Source organism: Haliotis rufescens, unplaced genomic scaffold (genome assembly GCF_023055435.1).
Source record: "Haliotis rufescens isolate VD_foot unplaced genomic scaffold, xgHalRufe1.0.p SCAF_6, whole genome shotgun sequence".
NCBI classification, from domain to species: domain Eukaryota; kingdom Metazoa; phylum Mollusca; class Gastropoda; order Lepetellida; family Haliotidae; genus Haliotis; species Haliotis rufescens.
Genome location: NW_025964334.1, coordinates 19,100,814 through 19,117,939, shown reverse-complemented (window position 1 = coordinate 19,117,939; position 17,126 = coordinate 19,100,814). Strand labels below are relative to the sequence as shown.

The following is a 17,126-nucleotide window of genomic DNA, read 5'->3' as shown; positions in this document are numbered from 1 at the left end:
TCACTTAGATGCCACCTAGATGTCACCTAGATGTCACTTAGGTGCCACCTAGATGCCACCTAGATGTCACTTAGATGCCACTTAGATGCCACCTAGATGTTACCTAGATGTCACTTAGATGCCACTTAGATGTCACCTAGATGTCACCTAGATGTCACCTAGATGTCACTTAGATGCCACCTAGATGTCACCTAGATGTCACTTAGATGCCACCTAGATGTCACCTAGATGCCACTTAGATGCCACTTAGATGCCACCTAGATGTCACTTAGATGCCACTTAGATGCCACCTAGATGTTACCTAGATGTCACTTAGATGCCACTTAGATGCCACCTAGATGTCACCTAGATGTCACCTAGATGTCACTTAGATGCCACTTTGATGTCACCTAGATGTCACCTGCATGTCACTTAGATGTTACTAATTGATGCGCAGCCCATTAATGATTCACAAACACATGCATATGCTATAGTCGGAATCGTACAATGGCTTTTTGTAGAGATTTCTTATGATAATAGAGTTTTTGGTCGCATTATATTCAGCTGTGACGAGTGACGTGCGACATGTAGATCCTGTGGTCAGATGCTCCATGTTGCCTGCGTGTCATTGTGATCCAATTGCGTGGATCGTTGCTCATGCTTTCACTCACTCGTTAGCCTCCTGGCTCAGGCTCTACTACTGTCGCATTAAACAACATTCACTTACTCACACGCGTGTGTATATTTTTGTTTTACACGACCGCCTCTGTGGTGTAGTGTTAGAACGTCTACCCGGAGAGCGGAAGGTTGGGGCTTCTATCCCAGGCCGCGTCACATCAAAAGATGTTGAAAGATGGTACTTGTTGTTACGCTGTCTGGCGCTCGGCATTAAGTAGCTAAACCAAGGACTGACAGGCTCGGAGTCAGTATACTGTGTCTGAGTGGGCGTATTCATGTTAAACTGCGGCATGGTATCTCAGTGAGCTAGCACTATAAATCGGCATCAGTCCGGACTAGTACAAGCAGCCACACAAACACACACGTACATGCACGTCGCTATATAAGTGCAATAATCTTGGACGTTAAACCCCATTTCACCTCACCTCAAATGCAAAATGTAAAGGCTTCGAAAATTAACAAGCTGCTTAAACTCGGCATGTTGCACAAATAACAGCGCCATCTGGTGTTCTGGGCCAGCGCTACAAAATTGGCATTAGTCCGGACTAGTACAAGCAGCCACACACACGTGCATGCACGCCGCTGTATAAGAGCCATAACTTTTCAATTTCACCTTTGTTTCACATATTAAAACAGTAAATGTTTGTGTTGTGTTAGGTTCGAGGGATGGATTGTTTACCCTGACACAAATGCCCCACCTGAGGCATTTAAGAAAATAACAATGAGCGAAAGATTCATTAGGCGTCCTTTTTATTTCATGTAATTAACATATGATTTCAAACTTAATTACATTTTCAAAAGTTAATTATCATAGTCCCCCATCATATGAAGGTTGTAGTCATCTGGCATCCTGAAACGAAAAGAAAGTATCTAAAGGAAGATAATTTATGTAAACTTATTATAATTACCACTGATAGGTGATTAGCAAAAGACAATGGAAGCCAACACTTTACAGTAATTAGCACTGATGGTTATGGAAAACTGGGGGGCACGGGTGGCTCAGTCGTCTAAGGCGCCGCGATTCGCTGTGCAGAGTTGCGTCCCTAGGGCACGCCAGAAACCTATGACAGTGGGTTCGAATCCCGGTTCGCCTCTATTATGTTTCTAGGTTTGTCAGCACCATACCCGTGCTCGTGGGTTTCACCGAGGTGGTAAACGTCTGAGACCTGCATCACTTCGGGCTTTCCTCCAACCTTAAGCTGACACGCCGCGATCTAACTGGAATACTGTTAAAAGCGGCGTTAAACCCAACTCACTCACTCACTCACTCACTATGGACAACTGGAAGCCAGCCCAGCGGCAATTATCTGTTGGCCTCCCTTGTTAGTTTCCATCTTTTGTAATGTTATTACTTTTGTTGTCCTTTGATGTAGATATATATGCTCTCTGCCTCATAGAATTCATTCGCCTGAAGAAGGAGTAAGCATATACTCCGAAACGTTGAGTTTCCTCATATTAAAGAAGTTGACATCCTTAATTCTCTGCCTTTTGTGCATCACTTCGAAATGCCATTCAAAGGCTTGAAAGTGTCTAAAGTTGTTCAGTGTAGTTAAGTATACGTGTTAAATGGCACAAGAGAAACAGTGAAATTTTAGTTAACGCCGGTTACTACAGGTCGAAATATAACATGATCTCTTTGGAGCTATTATTCCGAAACCGACAAAAAGAGATGCTATACAACAACGGAAAAAAGAGATACTATACAACAACGGAAAAAAGAGATACTATACAACAACGGAAAAAAGAGATACTATACAATTTCAATTTCACATTTGTTTTACATATAAAAACAGTAAATGTTTGTGTTGTGTTAGGTTCGAGGGACGGATTGTTTACCCTGACACAAATGCCCCCCTGAGGCATTTAAGAAAATAACAATGAGCGAAAGCTTCACCGTGTGCGAAATACGCATCAGTCGGAAAGCGCACGTTAAATCTCCAAAGTAAGTAAGTAAGTAAGCGAAAGCTTCATAATACACAAGCAGAAAATACCAGATTCATTAGGCGTCCTTTTTATTTCATGTAATTAACATATAATTTCAAACGTAATTGCATTTTCAAAAGTTAATTATCATTGTCCCCTCCGAATGTAGTCATGTGGCATCCTGAAACGAAAAGAAAGTATCTAAGGAAAGATAATTTATGTAAACTTATTATAATTACCACTGATAGGTGATTAGCAAAAGACAATGGAAGCCAACACTTTACAGTAATTAGCACTGATGGTTATGGAAAACTGGGGGGCACGGGTGGCCCAGTCGTATAAGGCGCCGCGATTCGCTGTGCAGAGTTGCGTCCCTAGGGCACGCCAGAAACCTATGATTGTGGGTTCGAATCCCGGTTCGCCTCTATTATGTTTCTAGGTTTGTCAGCACCATACCCGTGCTCGTGGGTTTCACCGAGGTGATAAACGTCTGAGACCTGCATCACTTCGGGCTTTCCTCCCACAATAAGCTGACACGCCGCGATCTAACTGGAATACTGTTAAAAGCGGCGTTAAACTCAACTCACTCACTCACTCACTATGGACAACTGGAAGCCAGCCCAGCGGCAATTATCTGTTGGCCTCCCTTGTTAGTTTCCATCTTTTGTAATGTTATTACTTTTGTTGTCCTTTGATGTAGATATATATGCTCTCTGCCTCATAGAATTCATTCGCCTGAAGAAGGAGTAAGCATATACTCCGAAACGTTGAGTTTCCTCATATTAAAGAAGTTGACATCCTTAATTCTCTGCCTTTTGTGCATCACTTCGAAATGCCATTCAAAGGCTTGAAAGTGTCTAAAGTTGTTCAGTGTAGTTAAGTATACGTGTTAAATGGCACAAGAGAAACAGTGAAATTTTAGTTAACGCCGGTTACTACAGGTCGAAATATAACATGATCTCTTTGGAGCTATTATTCCGAAACCGACAAAAAGAGATGCTATACAACAACGGAAAAAAGAGATACTATACAACAACGGAAAAAAGAGATACTATACAACAACGGAAAAAAGAGATACTATACAATTTCAATTTCACATTTGTTTTACATATAAAAACAGTAAATGTTTGTGTTGTGTTAGGTTCGAGGGACGGATTGTTTACCCTGACACAAATGCCCCCCTGAGGCATTTAAGAAAATAACAATGAGCGAAAGCTTCACCGTGTGCGAAATACGCATCAGTCGGAAAGCGCACGTTAAATCTCCAAAGTAAGTAAGTAAGTAAGCGAAAGCTTCATAATACACAAGCAGAAAATACCAGATTCATTAGGCGTCCTTTTTATTTCATGTAATTAACATATAATTTCAAACGTAATTGCATTTTCAAAAGTTAATTATCATTGTCCCCTCCGAATGTAGTCATGTGGCATCCTGAAACGAAAAGAAAGTATCTAAGGAAAGATAATTTATGTAAACTTATTATAATTACCACTGATAGGTGATTAGCAAAAGACAATGGAAGCCAACACTTTACAGTAATTAGCACTGATGGTTATGGAAAACTGGGGGGCACGGGTGGCCCAGTCGTATAAGGCGCCGCGATTCGCTGTGCAGAGTTGCGTCCCTAGGGCACGCCAGAAACCTATGATTGTGGGTTCGAATCCCGGTTCGCCTCTATTATGTTTCTAGGTTTGTCAGCACCATACCCGTGCTCGTGGGTTTCACCGAGGTGATAAACGTCTGAGACCTGCATCACTTCGGGCTTTCCTCCCACAATAAGCTGACACGCCGCGATCTAACTGGAATACTGTTAAAAGCGGCGTTAAACTCAACTCACTCACTCACTCACTATGGACAACTGGAAGCCAGCCCAGCGGCAATTATCTGTTGGCCTCCCTTGTTAGTTTCCATCTTTTGTAATGTTATTACTTTTGTTGTCCTTTGATGTAGATATATATGCTCTCTGCCTCATAGAATTCATTCGCCTGAAGAAGGAGTAAGCATATACTCCGAAACGTTGAGTTTCCTCATATTAAAGAAGTTGACATCCTTAATTCTCTGCCTTTTGTGCATCACTTCGAAATGCCATTCAAAGGCTTGAAAGTGTCTAAAGTTGTTCAGTGTAGTTAAGTATACGTGTTGAATGGCACAAGAGAAACAGTGAAATTTTAGTTAACGCCGGTTACTACAGGTCGAAATATAACATGATCTCTTTGGAGCTATTATTCCGAAACCGACAAAAAGAGATGCTATACAGCAACGGAAAAAAGAGATACTATACAACAACGGAAATGACAAATTGCTCAAGTGAATCTATTTGCTGTAACACAGCAACAGGAAAATATTATTACTGGAATAATACTGCCTGCGGCGTTAATCAACATTCACCCACTGTAACCTTTTCGCTTGTTCATTCATTATATAAATTTGTCATGACAGTCTTCAGACATTATAGGCGGTCGGGTAGCCTAGTGGTTAAAGCGTTCGCTCGTCACGCCGAAGACCCGGGTTCGATTCCCGACATGGGTACAATGTGTGAAGCCCATTTCTGGTGTCCTCCGCCGTGATATTGCTGGAATATTGCTAAAAGCGGCGTAAAACCATACTCACTCACTCACTCACTTCAGACATTAGCAAAACCGCACTAGCATATGTATATTTGAGTGGCGTTTTGAGGGAGTGGGTGAGATGGGTTTTACGCCGCTTTAAACAGTCCAGATATACCGCGGCGGCAGCCACCAGATATGGCCTTCGCACATTGCACCCATGTGGGGAATCGAACCAGGTCTTTGGTGTGACGAGCGAGCGCTATAGCCACTCAGCTACCCCGCCGCCCCTGACGTAAATAATAACAATATTGTCTGGATGTTTAACTTCTTTATAGAAATTCTATTTGTATAACCGAATTCTGTTATTGTTTCAACCCTAATTATCAGAAAGTGATATAACCAAGTTATTAAATAGTGTCAGCCACAATTAATTATCAGACAATGACATAAACGAGTTATTTAAGATTTTGAATGTTGTGACAGTAAAATAACTAAGATTTTCAATAGCGTCAGCTCTAATTTTCAAACAGTGGAATAACCGATTTTTTAAAAATAGTTTGAACACTACTCGTAATTATCAGACAGTGGTATAACCGAGTTATTCAATAGTGTTGGCTATAATCAGTTACCAGACAGTAGCATAGCAAAGTTAATTAATAGTTAGACAGTAACCGAAACCTATATTTTCAATAGTTTCAATACTATTTTTCAGACAGTGGTATAGCCGAGACATTCAACAGTGTTAGCTATAATTAATTATCAGTGAGTGTTAAAACCAAGTTTTTCAATGGTTTCAGAAATGAGACAGTAACACAACCGAGATAAGAGACAGTTGTTTAACTAAGGAATTCATATCATCATTATTTAAGACATAAACAGTGATGCCTCTTGACACACCTTCATTTACCCAGTGACATATAGTTCAGGTGTATTCCCACAGGACCTGCTACTCGCGCAGCTTTTGTACTGATCACCAACCCCTAAAAGCCTTACCCTTCGGTAGTCTGAGTGTCGCGGCAACAGCTGCACCTCTTACAACATTCATCGTCTTCTCCGCCGCTACCGTCGCCACTGTCGTCGCCGCTATCGTCGCCGCTATCATCGCCGCTATCGTCTCCACTATCGTCGCCGCTGTCGTCGCCACTATCGTCGCCGCTATTATCGCCGCTATCATCGCCGCTATCGTCGCCGCTATCGTCGCCGCTATCATCGCCGCTGTCATCGCCGCTATCGTCTCCGCTATCGTCTCCACTATCGTCGCCGCTATCGTCGCCACTCTCACAACATTCATCGTCATCTCCGCCGCTACCGTCTCCGCTGTCGTCGCCGCTATCGTCGCCGCTATCGTCTCCACTATCATCGCCGCTATCGTCTCCACTATCGTCGCCGCTATCATCGCCGCTATCGTCTCCGCTATCATCGCCGCTATCGTCGCCGCTATCATCGCCGCTATCATCGCCGCTGTCATCGCCGCTGTCGTCGCCGCTATCGTCTCCGCTATCGTCTCCACTATCGTCGCCGCTATCGTCGCCACTATCGTCGCCGCTATCATCGCCGCTATCATCGCCGCTGTCGTCGCCGCTGTCGTCGCCGCTATCATCGCCGCTATCGTCTCCACTTTCATCATCGCCGCTGTCGTCGCCGCTATCGTCGCCGCTATCATCGCCGCTATCATCGCCGCTATTGTCGCCGCTGCCGTCGCCGCTATCATCGCCGCTACCGTCGCCGCTATCATCGCCGCTATTGTCGCCGCTGCCGTCGCCGCTATCATCGCCGCTACCGTCGCCGCTATCATCGCCGCTGCCGTCGCCGCTGCCGTCGCCGCTATCATCGCCGCTACCGTCGCCGCTATCATCGCCGCTGCCGTCGCCGCTGTCGTCGCCGCTACCGTTTCCCCAGCCGTCTCCCAAACATCTGCGACTCCGAGTTCCGCGTCTGCGTCCCCAGCCTCGGAATAAGGTCCTAAATCTACTTCTCACCCTTCCGTAATTTTGCTTTCCCCAGCCGCTTCTGGCTGTGCTTCCAACTCGGCTTCCCCAGCCGCTTCTGACTGTGCTTCCAACTCGGCTTCCCCAGCCGCTTCTGACTGTGCTTCCAACTCGCCTGTGGCCATAGCGGGTTCCCGACCTGCTACCCCATCCGACTCGACTGGTGCTAAATCTGATATGTCTAGCTTCAATGCTCCTTTCGACAGCGTCAGTATCAGCCTTAGCCTGAACAAGAACAAGACTGAGGGTGACGTATATGAACAGTTTAACTATCGTAATGATACTGCTATACTGTTATTCATATCTCTACATGGGCACAACTGGACACACAACTAGCAGACTTGTTATGATGGGGAATCACCTGACTGATCATGCATCAACACACAGATATCGTGGGTTCTGCTCAGGGACCGACTATTTCATATTCTGTTGGGGTCGCGGAGAGGAGGGGGCTGGGATTTTGTATCGATATTAGATATGTTTCAGCTTCAGCTACAAGACCAAATATCTATTTAAATACAAAAGTGGTTAATTTGTATTATCCCATTCCAAATTGAAGTTCTGATTGGTATATCCATACAAAAAATACCCCGTTTTCGATAAAAGAATATCATTAATTTGAACTTGGCATCCATTTTGAACTAGTAATTCCGTTCTGAAATGTTAAATTTGGTGCCCAAACAAAATATATATAGTACACATCAGCTGTTGATGGTCAGTAGTGATTTATGATTAATATTTGATAAACAAATAGGATATATAGTGAAGTTAATAGGTTAGGTAGAAAAGTGGCGGCCATATTGGCGGCCATCTTGGATTTCAGGGTGACCGCAGTGAAAAAAATTGAGCACACCAAAAAATTATTCTTTCTCATCACATAATCTATCAATCTAAATAGGTGAACTTAGTTTGTAAAGCGGGTACAATGGGAGTGTCAGATATGAGAAACAGACCTTCGCTTATGAGCACAATACAACAATGTAATATAAACGGTATCAGACTGTTCCTGTCTGGACACATGATTTTTGTGTACACAGGTATCGACCTGTGAAAGCAAATTAATGTTTGGTCATCAATAAATTTATACGATCCGAGTTTCGTTTTTGTTTCTATCGATGGGCGTTTTTATTTATTTTCATTCATTTCTGAAGACAAAAACAATGTATATCCAGCGTATTCAAAGTAGCAACAATGTATACTCATGGTATTCAAAGTAACAACAATGTATACCTCGGGTATTCAAAGTAACAACAATGTATACTCATGGTATTCAAAGTAACAACAATGTATACCTCGGGTATTCAAAGTAACGACAATGTATACTAGGGTAATCAAAGTACCAACAATGTGTACCAGGGTAATCAAAGTACCAACTATGTATACCAGGGTATTCAAGTAACAACAATGTATACTAGGGTATTCAAAGTACCAACAATGTATACCAGGGTAATCAAAGTACCAACTATGTATACCTGGGTATTCAAGTAACAACAATGTATACCTGGGTATTCAAAGTACCAACAATGTATACCAGGGTAATCAAAGTACCAACTATGTATACCTGGGTATTCAAGTAACAACAATGTATACCTGGGTATTCAAAGTACCAACAATGTATACCAGGGTAATCAAAGTACCAACTATATATACCTGGGTATTCAAGTAACAACAATGTATACCTGGGTATTAAAGTACCAACAATGTACACCCAGGGTATTTAAAGTTACAACAATGTATACACATTGTATTCAAAGTAACAACAATGTACACACATTGTATTCAAAGTAATAACAATGTATACACATTATATTCAAAGTAATAACAATGTATACACATTGTATTCAAAGTAATAACAATGTATACCAGGGTATTCAAAGTAGCAACAATGTATACCAGGGTATTCAAAGTAACAACAATGTATACCTCGGGTATTCAAAGTAGCAACAATGTTTACCTCGGGAATTCAAAATAACAACAATGTATACACATGATATTCAAAGTAACAACAATCTATACACATGGTATTCAAAGTGCCAACAATGTATACACTTTGTATTCAAAGTAATAACAAATTCAACCAGGGTTTTCAAAGTAGCAACAATGTATACCTCGGGTATTCAAAATAACAACAATGTATACACATGATATTCAAAGTAACAACAATATATACACATGGTATTCAAAGTGCCAACAATGTATACACTTTGTATTCAAAGTAATAACAATGCATACCAGGGTATTCAAAGTAGCAACAATGTATACTCATGGTATTCAAAGTAACAACAATGTATACCTCGGGTATTCAAAGTAGCAACAATGTATACCTCGGGTATTCAAAATAACAACAATGTATACACATGGTATTGAAAGTAACAACAATGTATACATATACACATATTATATCCTTTTCAGAAACACTACATGGCTTACCGCTACTTCAGCACTTCTCTCGGATAAGTGAGGCTTTGCATCAGCAACTTCACTCTCAGCTTCTTCCGCGACGCATCCTGGGAGGAGGAGGAGGAGGCAGATGAAGAGAATTGAGGTCTCCATGGTGACGGATCTGAAACATGGACGCACCAGCTGATATGTTAGCCACTAAAACATTTCCACAATCATAAAAAAAATTCAACCAAAAGTCCATTGTATTCCAACTATATCATGATCACGTGTTCATGAACCACTATCAAATTGTGACGATACCATGTGTTCGCGAAAAGGTTAGCGCATCCTTCCCCACCCGTCACAAACACATGCAAAGTCAGTTCAATTGTTCATCTGAACAAATACGGTAGCATATGGTTTCTAGTCACAATACACCATCTGTAAGTGAAAACCTGAAAAAAACTAGGCTATTGCTGAACGCAAACGTTAAACAAAAAACAAACAAACAAACAAACAAACAAACGACGCTTATGTAGCTTTCTATGCACTGGCTGCATGGGTGACTGAGTCGTCAAAGGCGGCGCAGTTCGCATTGCAGAGTTGCGTCCCTTACTCATTCCAAAACTCCGTTTGGTTTGTCTGCACAATGCACGTGCTCCTGAATTTCACCAAAGTGGCGTAAGTCAGGGACACCCTACTGTCCTGAACTTGTTAGAATTACAAGTGCTAAGTCGTGGCGTTCATTGAAACAAGAGAAGCTAAACCAATGGAGGAACTATGGCTGCATCCAAGATAAAATATTTTCCACTCAAAATCTAGCATTCGCCATCTTGATCACTTAGGATAAAATAAGTCAGATATTGCAAACCGATTCGACGGAACCTCAGCTCAACAATTATCACTACCTAAACTATCTTCCTGAGTTTTAAAACTATCAGAAACAACAGGAAAAGCTCGCATTTAGAGCTGATAACGGTGAAGATTAGAACGGGCTTTTTTTCATTACAATACGTATTTATCGCTCATTGTATTTCAATAGATATCTGATAGCATTCACAATATTTTGCTTTTATATATAGGTGTAAGTATATTCAATATCAGCTCCTGAAGCATCTAATCGAGCCATGCCTAGAGACTCGCAGAAATGTGTTTCCTTATTGCGGAAGGCCATCGTTGCTCCCATTTCTTATGTCCATCTTCTTCAACCAAACTCATGTATATCGTTTTGTTTTTTTGTTATGTTTGTTGTTTAACGCCGCACTCAGCAATATTCCAGGTACATGGCGGGGGTCTGTAAATAATCGAGTCTGAACCAGACAATCAAGTGCTTAATATCATGAGCATCGATCCATGGACCATGTTGTAATTAATAGATGAGCAGTGGTTGGAAACCAACAATTTTCACTGCAGGTTCCTTACAAAAACCGAAGTGAAATAGATCATTTTGTAAGAAAAAGATCTTTGATTAAAAAACGTTGTTAATAACCATATTGTATCTCTCTTTTTCGATCTGGACGAAAACCATATGCTTGCTAATTGAAGTACGAAATTTTAAGACATTTTCACGATTTTGATTTCAGAGGCCATTTGTCTCATCAGTTATCGCCATGATATCCAAAATGTGCCGTTTGTCAGAAGTTCAGGTGTAAATATTTTAAATGATTAATTTAGTGCGTCACTTTTGTAGGATAGTTTTAATATTTCTTGTCATGCTAATTACTTAAAATATGCATACACACCATTCACCATTGCAGCTATGTCAAAACAAGATTGTCAATCATCACGCCTTAATTTTTTTAAAAGCAGAGGCGCGTGAATTATTCATGTCACGTCACTGTATCGGTAGTTATATGCAGTCCTTAATTTACTTACTCGTGTGAATATATAATTATGTTAACCAAGTTATAGAAAATCCACATTTCCATTCATTTCCAGGACTAGAAACTGAGGACGAGTCACATTGACAAGTTAATTATATATACTCACACGCAAAAGAAACGCAAGTCGAGTATGCAGTATACATGTTACTTATTTTCAACAGTAAAGACAAGAAATACTAATAGGGCAAGATTGACAAAAATTTGACTGAAGACAGTTTAATGGATTAAAAGGCAGATGACATAATTGTTTTTTTCAAATGTTAAGGGCTTCCACAGTTTCGGGTCAATACCCAAAATGTCAGTCAATACCTGGTGTGACCACCATTAGCATTGATCACTGCCACACATCTCCTGTACATTGAGTGGATCAGACGATTTGTGAAGGCCCTAGGGATCCTCCTGCACACATCCAGAGCAGCTGTGCGAAGTTCATCGGCAGTTGTAGGGACTGGGCGCACATTGTGCAGACGCCTTTGAACCTCATCCCACAAGTGTTCGATGGGGTTCAGATCAGGGCTGAGGGCTGGCTGCGGTAGAACACGGATGTTGTGTTGTTGCAGAAAGGCCATGGTAGCGCTGGCAACATGGGGACGAGCGTTGTCCTGCTGGAAAATGTGTTGTTGGTGTTGTACAAAAAATGGAACAACGTGGGGTCTGATCACTTGGTCGATATTCCGCTGAGCAGTGACGCCGTGTCCCCGACCTTGACCAACATTCAGAAAGCACATTGGTCCAAGTCTCGCATTAAGTCCAATCCCTGCCCATATCATGACGCTGGGTCCACCCCATGGATCACTTTCCACAACGTTTTTGTCAGCGAAACGATCACCTCGACGCCGCCAAATTCTGACTTTTCCGTCTGCATGGGATACACAAAAGCGACTTTCATCAGATAGAAGATGACACGCCTCCACTCACGATGACGCCAATTGTGATGACCCTGTGCCAACTGAAGTCGTGCTTGTCGATGCCGTGGTTGGAGAACAGGACGATGTGCTGGTCGGCGACATCTGAGGTTGTTGGAACGGAGACGCCGGATCACAGTGTCCCGGCTAAGGTGTCGATTATGTGTTCCCATGGTCTGTCGAGCACTTTCACTTGCAGTTAGGAACGGATGTTGCTGGTGTTGACGGGTAATCTGCCGATCTTGTCGAGGTGTGGTGACCCTTGGACGACTGCTCCGAGGAAAGTCATCTGTGGTCTGTGTAGCATTGTATCGATGCAGGTGACGGTAAATTGTGGTTATGTTAACGTTGAAATGACGGGCAACATCTTGGACAGACTCTCCAGCTTCCAAACGACCGATAGCCTGGTTTCTCTGAATTTGAGTTAGGCGTGGCATTGTTGAGTGGTAGGTTCAAGAATCGGCCACAGTTTTATACCTTCTACAGTTCGTGACAGTTCGTGCATTTTCGATTTCGCGAGAAATGGGTGCATGATACCCACGTATTCATTGAAATGGTGCGTTTTGGCGATTCGTTTTTTATGTTGCGTTTTTACTCGGGGCTTCCAAAATGCAACCAAAAATATTGATAACACCATCAGGCTTCACTACATGCTAAAACTCGTATCAATTTATGGTTCCGTGTTTGTTACCTATTTGGTTAAAACCACTTGCGTTTCTTTTGCGTGTGAGTATATTTGTTAAATACATGTATACAATTGAAGGGATACTTGCGGTGGGTATATGCCGATTTTTAACTCACTTACGTCTTGGAATATACATGTATATGTCAACCAATTTATAAAAACCCTGCTTTTCCCATCCATTTTATTTTGTAATTAAAGGCGATTCACTTACACAAGTTAATTATATTTCCGAAGGAAGACTTGCACTATATACGTGAGAAGGAAGACTTGCACTATATACGTGAGAAGGAAGACTTGCACTATATACGTGAGAAGGAAGACTTGCACTATATACGTGAGAAGGAAGACTTGCACTATATACGTGAGAAGGTTGACTTGCACTAAATACGTGAGAAGGAAGACTTGCACTATATACGTGAGAAGAAAGACTTGCACTATATACGTGAGAAGGAAGACTTGCATTATATACGTGAGAAGGAAGACTTGCACTATATACGTGAGAAGGAAGACTTGCACTATATACGTGAGAAGGAAGACTTGCACTATATACGTGAGAAGGAAGACTTGCACTATATACGTGAGAAGGAAGACTTGCACTATATACGTGAGAAGGAAGACTTGCAATATATACGTGAGAAGGAAGACTTGCAATATATACGTGAGAAGGAAGACTTGCAATATATACCTCAGTTGTAATTCTTGCAATATATTCTTTAGAGGTGAGGTGAAATAGGGTTTTACGTCGCGTCCAAGATTATTGTACTTTTATAGCGAGGTGCGTGCATGCGCACGTGTGTGTGTGCATGGCTGCTTGTTCTGGGACTAATTTCGATTTAACAGTACTGGCCTACTGACATACTCCGAGTCGACCAGTCCTTGTTTTAGCCCCTTAATGCCGAGCGCCAGACAGGTACCATCTTTTAACGTCTTTTTGTATGATGCGGCCGGGTATCGAACCCCGGACCTTCCGCTCTCCTGGAGGACGCCCTTTCTACCACTAGACCACGGCGGCGGTCATATGTATATGTACTTTAGAAGGATATTTGCAAATGATATCTTTGAAGAAATACATGTTATATATATACTTTAAGAGGAAAACTTGCGCTATATAATTTAGAAGGAACCCTTGCAATATATACTGTATAAGGAATACTTGCAATATATACTTTAGAAGGATACTTGCAATATATACTTTAAAAGGAACACATGAAATGTATACCTTATTTGGGATTCTTGCAATATATATCTCAGTGGTAAAGAATATATACTACAGAAAGAATACAAGACATATATACTTTAGAAGGAATACTTGAAATATATTGATTAGAATGAAGATATGCAATAAATACCAAAGTATGAATACTTCAGAAGGAAGACTTGTATTATATAACTTAAACAGATTGCTTGCCATAAACACCTTAAAAGGAATACTTGCAATATAAACCTTAAAATGAATATTTGCAATTCATACCTTAGAAGGAATACTTGGAATATATACCTTAAAGTGAGTTTAGTTTTACGCCGTTTTAAGCAATATTCCAGCAATATCACGGCGGGGGACACCAGAAATGGGCTTCACACATTGTACCCATCCCAGGAATCGAACCCGGGTCTTCGACGTGACGAGCGAACGCTTTAACCATTAAACTAAATATATATCTTAAAAGGAATACTTGCAATATATAACCTTAGAAGGAATACTTGCAATATATACCTTAAAAGAAAATAGTTGCAATGTATACCTTAGAAAGGAATACTTGCAATGTAAACCTTAAAAGGAATACTTGCAATATATACTTTAAAAGGAATACTTACAATATATACCTTAAAAGGATACTTGAAATATAAATCTTAAAAGGAATACTTGCAATATATACCTTAGAAGGATACTTGCAATATATACCTTAGAAGAATACTTTCAATATAAACCGTAAAATGATACTTGCAATATATACCTTAGAAGGATACTTGCAATGTATACCTTAGAAGGATACTTGCAATATATACCTTAGAAGGATACTTGCAATGTATACCTTTAAAGGAATACTTGCAATATATACCTTTGAAGGAATACCTTAAGAATCAGATGTGCGAGAACTCGTTACTACCGACTGGCAGGCTTCAAAACATAACCTTAGATATGAACTCAAATTATATGAATCAAATAAATCTTATACGTTTTGGTGCGACAGAACCACACTGCAGATTTGCTGCATGCATCTTTTACCTGTCGATAACTTACCTGGATGATGATGTACAAACTCTTGCGTCCAGATGTTGACAGGGATCAGGGTGACTGCACCAGTTGATATACCTGCTCGATTTGAAAAGAACGCATCTCACTGAAGTTGTAAGTTTGAAGTATCTGGTATGTCTACAGTTGGCGGAGAGCGTAGGAGTGGGTTTATTATATGTACGTGTGTTATGAATATTCACATACACAGATATGGCTGTATTCTTTGGAAACAACGATATTCTTCGACGTAAAATCCAACATCCAGTGTAAGACTTCGATACATAGTATGACATCAACTATGTAAAAATTGTTCTTGGAACTGATGCCACATACCCAAAGGGAACATATACACGTACACGTGGGAATTTGTACACATGCGCGGGAACCTTTATATACTCAGAGGGAGCATATATACGTACACGTGGGAATCTGCACACGTACGCGGGAACCTTTATACACTCAGAGGGAGCATATATACCTACACAGGACCCTATATGTACTCAGAGGGAACATATATACGTACACGTGGGAATCTACACACGTACACAGGAACCTTTATATACTCAGAGGGAGCATATATACGTACACGTGAGAATCAGCACACGTAAACGGGAACCTTTATATACTCAGAGGGAGCATATATACGTACACGTGGGAATCAGCACACGTACACGGGGACCTTTATATACTCAGAGGGAGCATATATACGTACACGTGGGAATCAGCACACGTACACAGGAACCTATATATACTCAGAGGGAGCATATATACGTACACGTGGGAATCAGCACACGTACACAGGAACCTATATTTACCCAGAGGAAGCATATATACGTACACGTGGGAATCTACACACGTACACAGGAACCTATATTTACTCAGAGGGAACATATATACGTACACGTGGGAATCTGCAAACATACACGGGAAACTTTATATCCTCAGAGGGAGCATATATACGTACACGTGGGAATCTACACACGTACACGGGAACCTTTATACACTCAGAGGGAGCATATATACGTACACGTGGCAATCTGCACACGTACACAGGAACCTATATATACTCTGAGGGAACATATATACGTACACATGGGAATCTGCACATGTACACGGGAATTTATATACTCTGAGGGAACATATATACGTACACATGGGAATCTGCACATGTACACGGAAACTTGATATACTCTGAGGGAACAATAATACGTACAAATGGGAATCTGCACATGTACACGGAAACTTTATATACTCTGAGGGAACATATATACGTACACGTGGGAATCAGCACACGTACACGGGAATCTTTATATACTCAGAGGGAACATATATACGTACACGTGGGAATCTGCAAACATACACGGGAAACTTTATATCCTCAGAGGGAGCATATATACGTACACGTGGGAATCTACACACGTACACGGGAACCTTTATACACTCAGAGGGAGCATATATACGTACACGTGGCAATCTGCACACGTACACAGGAACCTATATATACTCTGAGGGAACATATATACGTACACATGGGAATCTGCACATGTACACGGGAACTTTATATACTCTGAGGGAACATATATACGTACACGTGGGAATCTGCACACGTACAAAGGAACCTATATATACTCTGAGGGAACATATATACGTACATGTGGGAATCTGCACACGTACACGGGAACTTTATATACTCTGAGGGAACATATATACGTACACGTGGGAATCTGCACATGTACACGGGAATTTATATACTCTGAGGGAACATATATACGTACACATGGGAATCTGCACATGTACACGGAAACTTGATATACTCTGAGGGAACAATAATACGTACAAATGGGAATCTGCACATGTACACGGAAACTTTATATACTCTGAGGGAACATATATACGTACACGTGGGAATCTGCACGTG

The 17,126-nt window shown here is 41.3% G+C and overlaps 1 protein-coding gene across 1 annotated transcript; it reads right to left on the bottom strand.

Moving 5' to 3' along the window:
• Positions 1 to 1,390: 1,390 nt before the first annotated feature.
• On the bottom strand, positions 1,391 to 15,320 carry LOC124122954 (cell wall protein IFF6-like). Its single transcript, XM_048386597.1, has 4 exons — positions 15,215 to 15,320; positions 9,548 to 9,680; positions 6,123 to 7,342; positions 1,391 to 1,507 (listed from the first exon to the last, which is right to left on the bottom strand). The coding sequence occupies exons 2-4, from the start codon at positions 9,668 to 9,670 to the stop codon at positions 1,459 to 1,461; spliced, it is 1,392 nt and encodes a 463-aa protein (XP_048242554.1). The 5' UTR covers positions 9,671 to 9,680; positions 15,215 to 15,320; the 3' UTR covers positions 1,391 to 1,458.
• Positions 15,321 to 17,126: the final 1,806 nt, after the last annotated feature.